This window comes from Bombina bombina, chromosome 2, assembly GCF_027579735.1.
Source record: "Bombina bombina isolate aBomBom1 chromosome 2, aBomBom1.pri, whole genome shotgun sequence".
NCBI lineage: Eukaryota > Metazoa > Chordata > Amphibia > Anura > Bombinatoridae > Bombina > Bombina bombina.
Genome location: NC_069500.1, coordinates 1,146,785,964 through 1,146,800,857, shown reverse-complemented (window position 1 = coordinate 1,146,800,857; position 14,894 = coordinate 1,146,785,964). Strand labels below are relative to the sequence as shown.

The window sequence follows — 14,894 nt, the reverse complement described above, 5'->3', positions numbered from 1 at the left end:
ACTAGCGGTGCTAAAGCTACTGATGTGTTGTGTAATTCTTGTTTAAAAGCCATGAGATGTGTACATGGAGGTGCTTGTGTGGCTAGTGTTAAGGTCTTACCTGGGTTGTAGCAGAGATATGTGCTCACCCTTACAGGTATCACAGCCCAAAGTGATCAGGTAAGAAAACCACTTGGGCTGTGAATGAATGCACTGGGGCTATGTGCAAAAACCAAGGATCCGAGTATGCTGTACAAACAAGGGTAAATCCAAGAGAGTAGTCAAGGTATTGCAGAGTTCAAAGGAAGCCAGAGGTGCAGGTAAACGATGAGCAGAGCCAGGGTCAGTCTTGGGGATTCAGGAACAAAGACACCTAGACTAGAAACATGAAACAAAGAACTGACACTGAGCCCAGGAAAAGGCAGGGTTATATAGCCAGATAATGAGCTGATAATTGGTAGGAAGTCCCAGGTAAGCTTGACTTAAAGGTTGTAAATGAGCACAGGTGATCCAGGCAAAGCAATATCCAGAGTCCAGCCCCAGTGCTGCAGACATGATAAGGAAAGGCAATGAAAGGCTTACATACACACACAAATAGAGAGAAGCAGCCGTGGCTTAGAGGCAAGAGAACAAGCCTAGGATAAGAGAGGACCCAGGTTCAATTCTCTCGCTTGCCCCCAAAGGGGGGACCATGCCTGGCTGTCTGCATGGAGCGGTGGGAACCATGACAGCTAGGTTGTGACTATGTAATCCGAGACATTGTTGTTACAGGATTGCAGAAAGGAAGCTTTTGTTTTACAGAGCTAACAAGATCAGGACCAGAAATTGACCTGCAATCTCTAAGACAATATGACAACACTAAGAATAAATTCATATGCTGTTTGTGTAACTATACAGCTTGTGTAGTTCCTTAATTTGTACATTGCATATTTCTTTCATGTAATTGGCAAGAGTCCATGAGCTAGTGACGTATGGGATATACAATCCTACCAGGATGGGCAAAGTTTCCCAAACCTCAAAATGCTTATAAATACACCCCTCAACACACCCACAATTCAGTTTTACAAACTTTGCCTCCTATGGAGGTTGTGAAGTAAGTTTGTGCTAGATTTCTACGTTGACAAGCGCTTCTCAGCATTTTGAAGCCTGATTCCTCTCAGAGTACAGTGAATGTCAGAGGGATGTGAAGGGAGTATTACCTATTGAATACAATGGTCATCCTAACGGGGATCTATTTCATAGGTTCTCTGTTATCGGTCGTAGAGCTTCATCTCCTACCTCCCTTTTCAGATCGATGATATACTCTTATATAACATTACCTCTGCTGATTCTCGTTTCAGTACTGGTTTGGCTATCTGCTTTATGTAGATGAGTGTCTTTTGGTAAGTATGTTTCTTTTATTTAAGACACTCTTAAGCTATGGTTTGGCACTTTATGTTTAAAGTTCTAAATATATGTTTTTACTTATATTTGCCATAATTCAGGTTTATCAGTATATTTCCTTTTTGCAGACTGTCAGTTTCATATTTGGGAAATGCATTTTAAAAAAAACAAAAAACTTCTTTTTTTCTTACCTGAAGTTTTTCAAAATTGACTCTTTTTTTCTAAATTGCGGGCTGTATTAGGCTCGCGAGAGCGCAAAATGCTATAATTTATTGCGTCATTCTTGGCGCGAGACTTTTTTGGTGCGAGAATTACATTTGTTGACGTAAAATCATCATTTCCGGCGTCTTAGTTGGTGCCGAGTTTTTTTCACGAGGTTGCATCATCTATGATGCTCGTGTTTGTTGCAGACGTTTTTGGCTCCAAAAAATATTTTGTCAGTTGTGGGCGTCATACTTGGCGCCAAACTTTTTGACATTATTTAAGACTTCATTTCTTTTTGCTTCTGGTTTCCAGAAGTCTATTTTGTTTGCATTTCTTTCCCATTCCTGAAACTGTCATATAAGGAAATTGATATTTTGCTTTATATGTTGTTTTTTTCTATTACATTTGCAGATGTCTCCAAAACTGTTCCTGTATCAGAAAACACTGTTGGATTCCTGCTGACTGATATCAGTCCTAGCAAAGCTAAGTTCATTTTAATGTTATGAATTTTATCTTTAGCTGTGGTTTGTTATAAGTTATCATGATAAACTTTTACATGCAGATAAAATTTTCATCAGTATTAATGCATTGTCTATTGCTATTCTTTTAACATCTAATGTACAAGATATACTTGGGAATTTATAAGAATATCTTTCTGATTCTATTCTGAAGGCTTTGTCTGCCATTCCGCCTTCTAATAAAATGTAAAGGTCTTTTTTTAAACTTCTCATTTAGTTGATACATTTTCAAATGACCGACAACATACTTTATTATCCTTCTCTGATGAGGATTTATCTGATTCAGAAGATCCTTCCTCAGATATTGACACTAACAAATCTACTTTTTTATTTTAATGGAGTACATTCGTTCTTTGTTGAAAAAGTGTTGATTATATTGGATTTTGAGGAGACTAGTCCTTTTTGATTTTAAGGCTAGTTAACATTTAGATTCTGTTTATTAACCTCCTGTGGTTGCTTCAGAGGTTTTTTTCCAGTTCCTAATACTAGGGAATGGAATAGGCCTGGTATTTCTTTTATTCCTTCTTTAAGGTTTTAAAAATTGTATCCTCCAGTTAGTTTGGAGTTTTGGGAAAGATATCCAAGTTATTGAGGTTATCTCTACTCTTGCTAACGTACTACTATTCCTATGGAAAATAGTATTTATTTTAAAGATTTTTTAGATGGGAAATATGTATCTTATCTAAGAAAAAAATATTTATTTTCAGGTCCTTTTCTTAGGCCTGCAATTTCTTTGGCTTATGTTGCAGATGTTTCCTCTTTTTTGGTTGGAAACTTTAGCGCAACAAGTATCGGATTATGATTCTTTTAGCATTGTTAACTTGATTCAACATGCTAATAATTTCATTTCTGGTGCCATTTTTTTGATATTATCAAAATTGAGGTTAAATATATGTCTTTAGCTATTTTAGCTAGAAGAACTTTGTAGCTTAAATTTTGGAATGCTGATTTGATTTCTAAATCCAGATTTCTATTTTCTTTCCTTCTAAGGTAATAAATTATTTGGTTCACAGTTGGATTCAATACTTTCAACTGTTACTGTGTGGAAGGGAGTTTTTTTGCCTCAAGATTAAGTTCTAAGGGTAAATCTTAAGCTTATAACCATTTTTGTTCTTAATAAAGAACAGAAACCTGTTCTTCCCCAAGTAATATGTTTCTAATTGGAAGCTTTCTTCAAAATGGAATGAATTCATTCATTTAAGAGATAAAAGCCAGCCCCCAAATTTGCATTCAGGTGCGGCCCTTATTTCAGCTTAGCTGGTAGGGGGCAGGTTAAGATTTTTTTCTAAAGTTGTTTGGTTCAATTCGGTCCAAACTCCTTAGTTTCAGAATATTGTTTCTCAGGGGTACTGAATAGGATGTGGAGTAGGTCCGCCTGTGAGAAGTCTTTTTCTCTCTCACATATTCCAGCAATCTCAGTAAAGGCTCATGCTTTCCTGAAGTATGTTTCAGACCTGGAGTTATCTGGGGTATTCATACCAGTTCCGTTTCAGGAACGGGGTCTGGGGTTTTATTCAGAACTATTCAAAGAAAGAAAATCTTTTGTAAGAGTACCATCTTTCAGAATGGTGATTTTAAGGTCTATTCTGCCTTTGTTCAGCAAGGGCATTATTTGCCTACAATAGACTTACAGGATGCATATCTTCATATTCTGTTTCATTCAGATTATTTTCATTTTCTGAGACTCTCTTTTTTTAGACAAGCATTACCAATTTGTTGCTTTTCCTTTCTGGCCTAGCGACAGCTCTAGGAATCTTTTCAAAGGTTCTCGTTTCCTTTTTTGGACGATATCTTGGTACTTGCTCAGTCTTTTCGTTCTGCAGAATCTCATATGATTCAACGTCTGTTGTTCCTTCAAAGACACGGTTGGAGGTTCATTTTATCAAGAAAGTTCCTTGATTCCTCAGACAAGGGTCACCTTTTTTAGGTTTCCAGATAGATTGTGTCAATGTCTTTGTCTCTAACAGACAAGAGACAATTTTTATTGGGTTCAGCTTGTTGGAACCTTCAGTCTCTATTATTTCCTTCAGTAGCTATTTGCATGGAAGTTTTAGGTCTCATGACTACAGCATCAGACTCGTTTCCCTTTGCTCCATTTTCATATGAGACCTCTCTAGTTTTTTATGCTGAATTTATGGTGCAGGAATTATTCTAGGATATCACATTTAATATCCTTGAATCTCAATATTCAACTATCTCTGACTTGGTGGTTAGATCACCATTGTATAGTTCTACGGGTCTCTTTGGTTCATCCAACCTGGACCGTGATCACAACAGATGTAAGTCTTTTAGGTTTGGAAGCTGTCTGGGGATCTCTGACAGCATAAGGGGTTTGGAAATCTCAAGAGGCGAGATTACCAATCAATATTTTTGAACTCTGTGCGATTCTTAGAGCTTTTCAGTTTTGGCTTCTATTGAAGAGAGAGCCGTTTATTGGTTTTCAGACAGACAATGTCACAACTGTGGCGTATGTCAATCATCAGGGTGGGACTCACAGTCCTCAGGCTATGAAAGAAGTATCTCGGATACTTGCTTGGGCGGAATCCAGCTCCTGTCTATTTTCTGCGGTCCATATCTCCGGTATAGACAATTGGGAAACGGATTATCTCAGTCGTCAGACCTTACATCCAGGAGAGTGGTCTCTTCACCCAGATGTGTTTTTTCAAATTGTTCAGATGTAGGGGCTTCCAGAAATAGATCTGATGGCATCTCATCTAAACAAAAAACTTCCCAGGTACCTATCTAGATCCAGGGATCCTCAGACAGAAACAGTGGATACATTGACACTTCCTTGGAGTTTTCAACCTGCCTATATTTTTTTCGCCTCTAGTTCTTCTTCCAAGAGTGATTTTAAAAATCATCATGGAGCAATTGTTTGTGCTGCTGGTGACTCCAGCATGGCCGCACAGGTTTTGGTATGTAAATCTTGTTCTGATGTCCAGTTGCCAACCTTGGCCACTTCCATTAAGGCCAGACCTTATATCTCAAGGTATGGAAATTGAATGCTTAGTGCTTAGTCATAGAGGTTTCTCTGACTCCGTGATTAATACTATGTTGCAGGCTCGTAAATCTGTTTCTAGAAAGATCTATTATCGAGTTTGGAAGACTTACATTTCATGGTGCTCTTCTCATAAATTCTCTTGGCATTCTTTTAGAATTCCTAGAATTTTTCAGTTTCTTCAGGATGGTTTAGATAGGGGTGTGTCTGCAAGTTCCTTGAAAGGACAAACTTCTGCTCTTTCTGTCCTAGTCCACAGAAAAATTGCTAAACTCCCTGATATTCATTGTTTTGTACAGGCTTTGGTTCGTATCAAGCCTGTCATTAGATCAATCTCTCCTTCCTGGAGTCTTAATTTGGTTTTGAAGGCTTTACAGGCTCCTCCGTTTGAGCCTATGCATTCTCTGGACATTAAATTGCTTTCTTGGAAAGTGTTGTTCCTTTATGCCATCTCTTCTGCTAGAAGAGTTTCTGAATTATCTGCTCTTTCTTGCGAGTCTCCTTTTCTGATTTTTCATCAGGATAAGGTGGTTTTGCGGACTTCATTTACATTTTTTTCCTAAAGTTGTGAATTCCATCAACATTAGTAGAGAAATTGTTGTCCCTTCCTAAGATTTCTCTGGAGAGATCTTTTTCATTCTTTGGATGTGGTAAGAGCTTTGAAATATTATGTTGAAGCTACTAAAGATTTCAGGAAGACTTCTAGTCTATTTGTTATCTTTTCTGGTTCTAGGAAAGGTCAGAAGGCTTCTGCCATTTCTTTGCAATTTTGGTTAAAGCTTTTTGATTCTTCATGCTTATTTAGAGTCGGGTAAATCCCAGCCTCAGAGGATTACAGCTCATTCTACTAGGTCAGTTTCCACTTCCTGGGCTTTTAAGAATGAAGCTTCTGTTGATCAGATTTGCAAAGCAGCATCTTGGTCTTATTTGCATACATTTACTAAATTCTACCATTTTGATGTTTTTTCTTCTTCAGAAGCAGTTTTTGGTAGAAAAGTTCTTCAGGCAGTTGTTTCAGTTTGATTCTTCTGCTTATAATTTCAGTTTTTTTCATTTTAAAGATTGATTTGGGTTGTGGATTAATTTTTTCAGCGGAATTGGCTGTCTTTATTTGTATCCCTCCCTCTCTAGTGACTCTTGCGTGGAGTTCCACATCTTGGGTATTTGCTATTCCATACGTCACTAGCTCATGGACTCTTGCCAATTAGATGAAAGAAAACATAATTTATGTAAGAACTTACCTGATAAATTCATTTCTTTCATATTGGCAAGAGTCCATGAGACCCACCCTTTTTTATGGTGGTTATGATTTTTTTGTATAAAGCACAATTATTCCAATTCCTTTGTTTATGCTTTTGCTCCTTTCTTTATCACCCCACTTCTTGGCTTTTCTTTAAACTGAATTGTGAGTGGGGTGAGGGGTGTATTTATAGGTATTTTGAGGTTTGGGAAACTTTGCCCCTCCTGGTAAGATTGTATATCCCATACGTCACTAGCTCATGGACTCTTGCCAATATGAAAGAAATGAATTTATCAGGTAAATTCTTACATAAATTATGTTTTTCACTCGGTTGAACCATTATCTATTTGGAAATTAAATGTTTGTATAAAAAAATGAAATAGCATCATCTAATTTGTAGTTTAAATTTTTGTCCAGGCCCCAGCAGTTCTTTTGAAGAAAGGGATTCCTGAAGAAAGGAGGAAAATGTTTGAGGTATAATACTGCCCTGCCCTTACTTTCAAAGTCCATAAATTAGTTAGTTCTTTCTTCTTTAGTCCTTCTAGCACCGAGGGTTCAAAATGTGGGTCAGCACAAATCCTTTAAAACCTTTCCTCCTCGGTTCTTCCCGCTATTTCCCACTAACAGTTTTTCTATTGCTGGTGGTAAATTCACTAACCTCCTCTTGTAGCAGAACATGGACTTGTGGGGATATGACTAGTAACAGGACTTTCCTTTTTATAGGACATCGGTAAGAAAAAAAGAGTTGATATTCGACTACTTGAGAAGGAGAAAAGACAGCGGGAGCAGGTAATAGCATATGGTGCTAATATGTCATATAGCATTTTTAAGTTAAAGATACATAAAACGCTTTGAGGTTGTAATATATAATGTTGAATTGTGCGTAGTAGAAAATCATTGAAACATACTGTATTATTTATTTTACCCTCTTTTCTTGTATTTTTACTAAGGGCTAGATTACAAGTGGAGCGCTAATTTATTGCACGTCTGTAAACGGGAAAATTTGCACGTTTATGGGTGTGCTATAAATAACCAGCAACCTACAAGTGGTTGCAATTAGTTCTCCGGAAATTAACTAGACATCAGATCTCTAATTTTCGAAATGTGCCCCAGTTGCCCCCAAAATACAGTGTAGTGTAGTTATTAATACAAATATACATATCTCTGCAGAACGAGGCTCCCATTGGAGTCTATGGAAGCGCAAAGCTTCCGTGCAATGCGAATGCTGGTATTACTGAGTGGAGCTCAAATATCGCCCTTGTGTAAGCGATATTTTATGCCTAACTCGTAATCTGGCCCTAAATTGTTAGTTTTCCAATTCTGAGAATTGGAAGTGCACACTGCAGACATCACACTCCTAACCTTGACACACACCTGTCCCTAACTGGTCTTAGCAGAAGTGAAAAGGTAAGATAAAATGTTTTTACCATCATAACGGCTGTGTCTAGTCTAGTCTATAACAGTAACAAGTCTGGCTTGGCTCCTCCAAATAAGACTTGTGGTGCGTAGAGTTTAGTCATTGAAAAATAATTACATAAAACAAGGTGTTGCTCTACAAGGAAAACCTTTATACCTGTCAGGTATGTTCATTTATTGCACCACTATAGAAAATCCATTTAATTAAAATATGTTTTATGTCCTTTAAGTACAAAAAGATTTAGCTTTATTTTAATACATTTTCACTCATTGCTACAATAAGCCTATGTTTAATATATGTATAAAATATAAATTCTTGCTCTATAGAGTGTACAGTCTAAAGAGGAGAAAACAGCTGATGTTAGTAGTGCAGTAATTTATAACAATTTTGTAATTTTAAAGTATAAAGTGGATGGGAGAAACAGTCATAATTTGACACTCAAATATTTTACTAAACTGATTTGTTGTAGATGTGGATCAAATTGATGGGTTTTTCTTTTTTATATGTAATTGTGCTCTGCTATTTCAGATTAATTTACTAAATGCTGAGCAGATGAAACGAATGGAAAAAGAGAAGGTATGTTTGGTTTCCTCTAACTTTTTTCTTTTGTCATTTTTGATTCCCAAGTCGTAATTGTGGCATAATAGGGTTTAACCTTAGCTGGCATTTGAATCAGAAGAGATCTTCACTTAGCTTAGGCTACAATATCCTGTGCATTTAACCAAATACTGCAATTCTCCATTTTGCTTTTAAAGGGACAGTCAACACCAAAATTGTTATTGTTTAAAAAGAAAGATAATGCCTTTTCTCTTGCAAGGTGTATCCAGTCCACGGATTCATCCTTTACTTGTGGGATATTCTCATTCCCTACAGGAAGTGGCAAAGAGAGCACACAGCAGAGCTGTCCATATAGCTCCCCCTCTAGCTCCACCCCCCAGTCATTCTCTTTGCCGGCTCTAAGCACTAGGGTCTCTCTACGGGAGGGTAAAGTGAATGTGGTGTTAGATATCTCTTCTGCTCGAAGAGTTTCAGAATTATCTGCCTTACTGTGTGATTCACCTTACCTGGTGTTCCACGCAGATAAGGTAGTTTTGCGTACCAAGCCTGGTTTTCTTCCTAAAGTTGTTTCTAACAAGAATATTAACAAGGAAATAGTTGTTCCTTCTCTCTGTCCTAATCCATCTTCGAAGAAGGAACGTCTTTTACACAATCTTGATGTAGTTCGTGCTTTAAAGTTCTATTTACAAGCAACTAAGGATTTCAGGCAAACATCTTCCTTGTTTGTTATCTATTCTGGTAAGAGGAGAGGTCAGAAAGCGACTGCTACCTCTCTTTCCTTTTGGCTGAAAAGCATCATCCGTTTGGCCTATGAGACTGCTGGCCAGCAGCCTCCTGAAAGAATTACTGCTCATTCTACCAGAGCAGTGGCTTCCACATGGGATTTCAAAAATGAGGCTTCTGTTGAACAGATTTGTAAGGCAGCGACTTGGTCTTCACTGCATACTTTTGCCAAATTTTACAAATTCGATACTTTTGCTTCTTCGGAGGCTATTTTTGGGAGAAAGGTTTTGCAAGCAGTGGTGCCTTCCATTTAAGGTACCTGTCTTGTTCCCTCCCTTCATCCTTGTCCTAAAGCTTAGGTATTGGTATCCCACAAGTAAAGGATGAATCCGTGGACTGGATACACCTTGCAAGAGAAAACAGAATTTATGCTTACCTGATAAATTACTTTCTCTTGCGGTGTATCCAGTCCACGGCCCGCCCTGGCTTTTAAGTGAGGTTAAAATTTTTTGTTTAAACTACAGTCACCACTGCACCCTATGGTTTCTCCTTTTTCTTCCTAACCTTTGGTCGAATGACTGGGGGGTGGAGCTAGAGGGGGAGCTATATGGACAGCTCTGCTGTGTGCTCTCTTTGCCACTTCCTGTAGGGAATGAGAATATCCCACAAGTAAAGGATGAATCCGTGGACTGGATACACCCCAAGAGAAAGTAATTTATCAGGTAAGCATAAATTCTGTTTTCTACCCATTTCCCAACCTTGCACAACCACCATTGTTATATTAATATACTTTATAACATTTAAACCTCTAAATTTCTGCCTTTTTCGAAGCCGCGACAGACAGCCTCTTATCACATGCTTTTTTTATTTGCTTTTCACAACAGGAGACTGCTAGTTCATGTGGGCTATAAATATAAGATTGTGCTCTCTCCTGATGTTGTGGATGACACTGCACTAATTGGCTAAAATGCAAGTCAATAGATAATAACTAAAAAGTCATGTGATAAGGGGGCTGTCAGAAGAGACTTAGATCAAGACCACGCAGAAGGAGTGACAGCAAAAAAGTATTTATTTAAATGTTATGAATTCCTTTGGTAAACGCTTCTGTCAGAAATGTGTGTGCACTCACCCAGCGTGCCGCGCTGTCTTCACTGCTGTCTCAGCAGCACCGCTCTGCTCTGTGTCTCCTCTTCAGCGCTCCCCACGGGAGCTAATGCCGGGAAGGAAGGTTCCGGTTCAACAGGTGCAAACGGATAGTACAGGGAAATTTCACCGGATTCCCTGAGAAATCAACAAGGTAAGGAGTAGCCAGAATCCTTGCACTCAAATGGATCGGTCAGGGTGAAATGCCAAAAAACGAACCGGCACCAATGAGCTATGATAAAAAGCTTCTTTTATTGGATAGATAGCACATAAAAAGGCATACACGCCAGCACAAATTACAGGTCAAACGCGTTTCGTAGTTCTCACTTCTTCAGTGACCTCTGACTAAACCTGAAAACACTCCCTTGATAAAGGCAGTAACCACTCCCCTAACACAGGTGTTTAAAGGTAAGTCAGATTAAAGTAAGAAAATGGAGGGTAACATATACATTCATTTGAGTTCATTACAAACAATGAATAAAGGGTAAGCCTATGTGAAAACAGAATATGCAGAGAGACACTCATATGTATTACATTCTATGGATCAATTGGCTTACTTCAATTAATGTTTAGAAATCATCATTCTCTTTGAATCACCCAAAAAGCCATAAATGATCAACATGTGTAGAACATATTTAATAAACCTCCAAAAAAGTTACCTAGTATCTAAACAGATGTGGCCCATTATAAGATAAGGTTATTATATTTAGCAATAATAAAGGGTCATAATTTTTCATATGAGATTTGTAGTAATCAAAATGAAACCTAGGTTTCAGTAATTAATATTCCACAATTATATTTCACCAAAAGTAATTGTTATTATCTGAATAGATATGGCCCATTATAAGACGAAATCATTATATTTAACAATAATAAAGGGTCATAGTTTTTCAATTGAAATTTATAATAATCAAGGTGAAGCCTAGGTTTCAATAATAAATGCTCCACAATTATATTTCACCAAAAGTAATTATTATTAAATGATACCCTCTTCTCCAAATGTTAAATGAATTCAGTCCACATAGAGTTTAATGTCCCAATCTGAGTTTAACCCTTTAGGGACCCTCGTATTCAGTTGGAAAATCCAATAGACCTCCCTTTGACTTAGGAGTTTTAATCTATTGCCTCCTCTAGGTGGTCTTTTCACGTGCTCAATACCCTGAAAGCATAGTAATTTACTGTTGCCATTATGTTCAGACTTAAAATGTAAGGCAACTGGAGTATCCGAGTCCTCATCACTGATGGATCTCAGATGTTCCAGGAACCTTGTTTTGAGGGGTCTGGTCGTCTGGCCAACATATTTAATATTGCACTGTTTGCACGTGAGTAGATAAATCACGTAAGATGTATTACAATTAATGTATTCCTTTATATGAAAGGATTTTTCATTATCAGTAGATGTAAACGTATCCCCCAGCGTGGCATGGGTGCATGAAATGCACCTTCTGCTGCCACAGTGGAAGAAACCTTTCTTCAGACTTAACCAGTTTTCACTGGCAACTGTGGGGAGCATAGACGGAGAAAGAATATTCGCCAGAGTCCTAGATTTCCTAGTTACAAATTTACATCCCCCTTCCACTATCTTATTCATGGTATCATCTACCCTGAGTATGGGGAGGGATTTCTTAATTATTTGGCAAATATTGTCATATTCTTTGCTATAGGCCGTAATGAATACTGGTTTCTGCTGGTAATTAGCCTTTTTCTGAGTCTTATATGTAATCAGATCTTGCCTTGTCATATCATCCACTTTTGTCTTTGCTTCCTTCAAGTCATCGATTTTATATCCCCTTTCCAAGAACCGCTCAGTGGTTCTCTCAGAATGCACCTCGTATGCACTTTCCGTGCTGCAATTTCTCTTCGTCCTCATATATTGGCCCTTGGGGATTGCCTTTATTACATGTCTTGGGTGACTGGATTTAGCCATTAGCAGAGTATTACCTGCACTCTCTTTCCTATATAGTTCTACTTCTACACAACATTCATTTGTGTTTGGTTTAATAAGAACATCAAGGAAAGGCATCTCTGTTCTACTCATATTCATGGTAAAACGTAGATTATGTTGGTTGTCAGAGAGATACGTGAAGAAGTCATTAACCATTAAATCATTCCCATTGAAAATGAACACCAGGTCGTCAATATAGCGACCATAATGAATAATGTGTTCTTTGAAGGGATTACCATCGCCAAAGACACGGGACAGCTCCCACCAACCTAAAAATAGGTTGGCATAAGTGGGTGCAAATTTTGCTCCCATGGCTGTCCCCTGTCTTTGGCGATAATAATCCCCCTCAAATAGGAAAAAATTATGAGTCAATAGGAATTCAATTGACCTTAAAATGAACTCCCTGAGTCCAGTGTCATAATCCGTATATGTCTCAAGACATGACTGTATGGCCATGATGCCCTTTTCATGAGGGATCGAGGTATAAAGAGATATAACATCAATGGTCACAATGCAATAATTGTCCTGCCATTTCACTTGTTCTATCTGTCTGATAAAATCAGTGGTATCTCTAATATAGCTCTTGAGGCCCAGTACAATGGGTTGTAGTAGGGTATCTATCATTGCACTTAATGGCTCGTTTAATGAACCGATACCTACCACTATGGGGCGTCCAGGAGGTGAAGTCAGGCTCTTATGAACCTTTGGGAGGCAGTGAAAGATTGGTGCAACAGGATGTTCAACTAATAGATAATCAAAATTCATTTTTGTTATTGCACCAATCATCACTGCCCAGTCCAAAAGGTCATGAAGAATTCTCCTATACTTGAATGTGGGATTAATAGGAAGTTTTTCATACACTTCCTCGTCTTGCAACTGTCTATGCACCTCTTTTATGTAGTCTGTCCTATCAAGGACGACTACATTCCCTCCCTTATCTGAATTGCGTATTACAATTGACGAATTACTCTTCAATTGTTTCATAGCAATCCTTTCTTGTTTGCTCATATTGTCATGTTTAAATAAACCCCTCATGTCTGTGTTTTTCTTATGAAGTTCAATCAACTCTTTTTCAACTGTTTTGTGAAATACCTCTATGCTATTACTCCTAATGTGTGAAGGATAGAACTCTGATTTACTTTTGAATCTTGTCAGCGGAATGTCACTGCTTTTTACATTTTGAACATTCTCACCTGCTTCCCTCTCTAAATAGTTCAAATCTATTTCAGCACATAAATCAGCAAAAGACAATATTACATTATCATTTGTTTCTTTGATAGTCTGATCCAAACATTCAGATTCATCCAAAACATTGCTACTACTTAATGTTTCAAAAAAATATTTCTTTAACGTCAAAGATCTTACAAATTTATTAATATCCACAATGGTTTGGAATAAATCGAAATGTGAGCTAGGAGCAAAACCCAGCCCCAATGATAGCACTTTTATCTGGTTATCGGTAAGTTTCACAGATGATAAATTAATGACATTTTTAGAGGTTAAACATATTTCCTGTTCTGAGACTGTCTTTGTCTCCTTGGGTAGCGGTGCATCCTCCCCTGTTGCTGTACCCCCTGGTAACCCCTGCCCCTTCCTATGCTTTCTTCCCCGTCTAGTCCTACGTTTTTTTCTTTTGCTTTTGTCTGCAAGATGCCTTTCATGTTTTTTGAGACCTGGGAGGAAATAGTATCTGCATTCTCCCTATCTACAGTAGACTGTAAGACAAAAGTATTGCTTGGATTTACTCCATCAACAACCCCTTCAAAATCAGATGAATCATAATCGTACTCAGTGTCTGTTTCATTAAACCTTACTCTCTTTTTGTCTGGCTTATAGTTACTAGTAGCTCTCTGTTTCTTCTTACCCCCTGTATGGATCCATCTATATACATTCCCTTTGTCATAATCATCTTTATCCCTGGATATTTTAGTTTTCTTAAAAAGCTTCCTATTAATCCCACATTCAAGTATAGGAGAACTCTTCATGACCTTTTGGACTGGGCAGTGATGATTGGTGATGATTGGTGCAATAACAAAAATGAATTTTGATTATCTATTACAGTGCTTTCCAAACTGTGTGTCGGGACACACTAGTGTGTCGGCAGCAGTGTGTAGGTGTGTCCCTGCTTCAGCACAAATTTTTTTTACATTTTATTTTTTTGGTTTCCGACTTTCTGCCTGCCTGCTACGCATATCACATGGTTGACACGTGATTGATACCTAGTGGGTCACCGATCATCTTAACCAATTGGCGCAGCTCAGTGGGAACTGAAACTATTCCCATTGGCGGCTTTGGCGGGACATTGGCTCCTGACTGCACCTGAAGTCTCCTTAATTGGCTTGTGACTGCATGTGTAGTCAGTGAGTGGGACAGTAGTGTGTTTGCAGCGCAGACAGTAGTCAATCGGACTCACAGAGCTCTGAGGGTGGCAGCTTAAACGCTGAGCTTAAGTCAGAAGTCACAGTGGGGTTTTATTGAAGCTAGCTCCCAGTAGTGCATTGCTGCTCCTGCTCTTGATATATGGATAGGAAGTGGAAGCTTAAAAATGCTTGATGATGAAATGTGAGTGTCTTTATCTAATATTTCACCAAATATTCAGAATCTGTGTTCATCCCATCAACCTCATACATCCCATTAAAATAGTAAGTAGCTATTGTTGTTATTAAACTTTTTTTTAATTCTTGCACATACTTACTGTTACTTGTAAATACATTTACTTATTATATCATTTATGTATGTGTCCGTATCTCTTAAAACAAGTTAGTTTAACCTCCTTTTTGCTAGTA

The 14,894-nt window shown here is 38.0% G+C and overlaps 1 protein-coding gene across 1 annotated transcript in view; it reads left to right on the top strand.

The window, feature by feature from the left end:
- NEK1 (NIMA related kinase 1) overlaps positions 1-14,894 on the top strand; it is an 827,448-nt gene that overhangs the window by 124,740 nt on the left and 687,814 nt on the right. Inside the window, exons 11-13 of the mRNA XM_053700237.1 lie at positions 6,740-6,796; positions 7,046-7,111; positions 8,268-8,315. Of these exons, the coding sequence (XP_053556212.1) occupies positions 6,740-6,796; positions 7,046-7,111; positions 8,268-8,315 (171 nt within the window). The remainder of the gene's footprint in view (positions 1-6,739; positions 6,797-7,045; positions 7,112-8,267; positions 8,316-14,894) is intronic.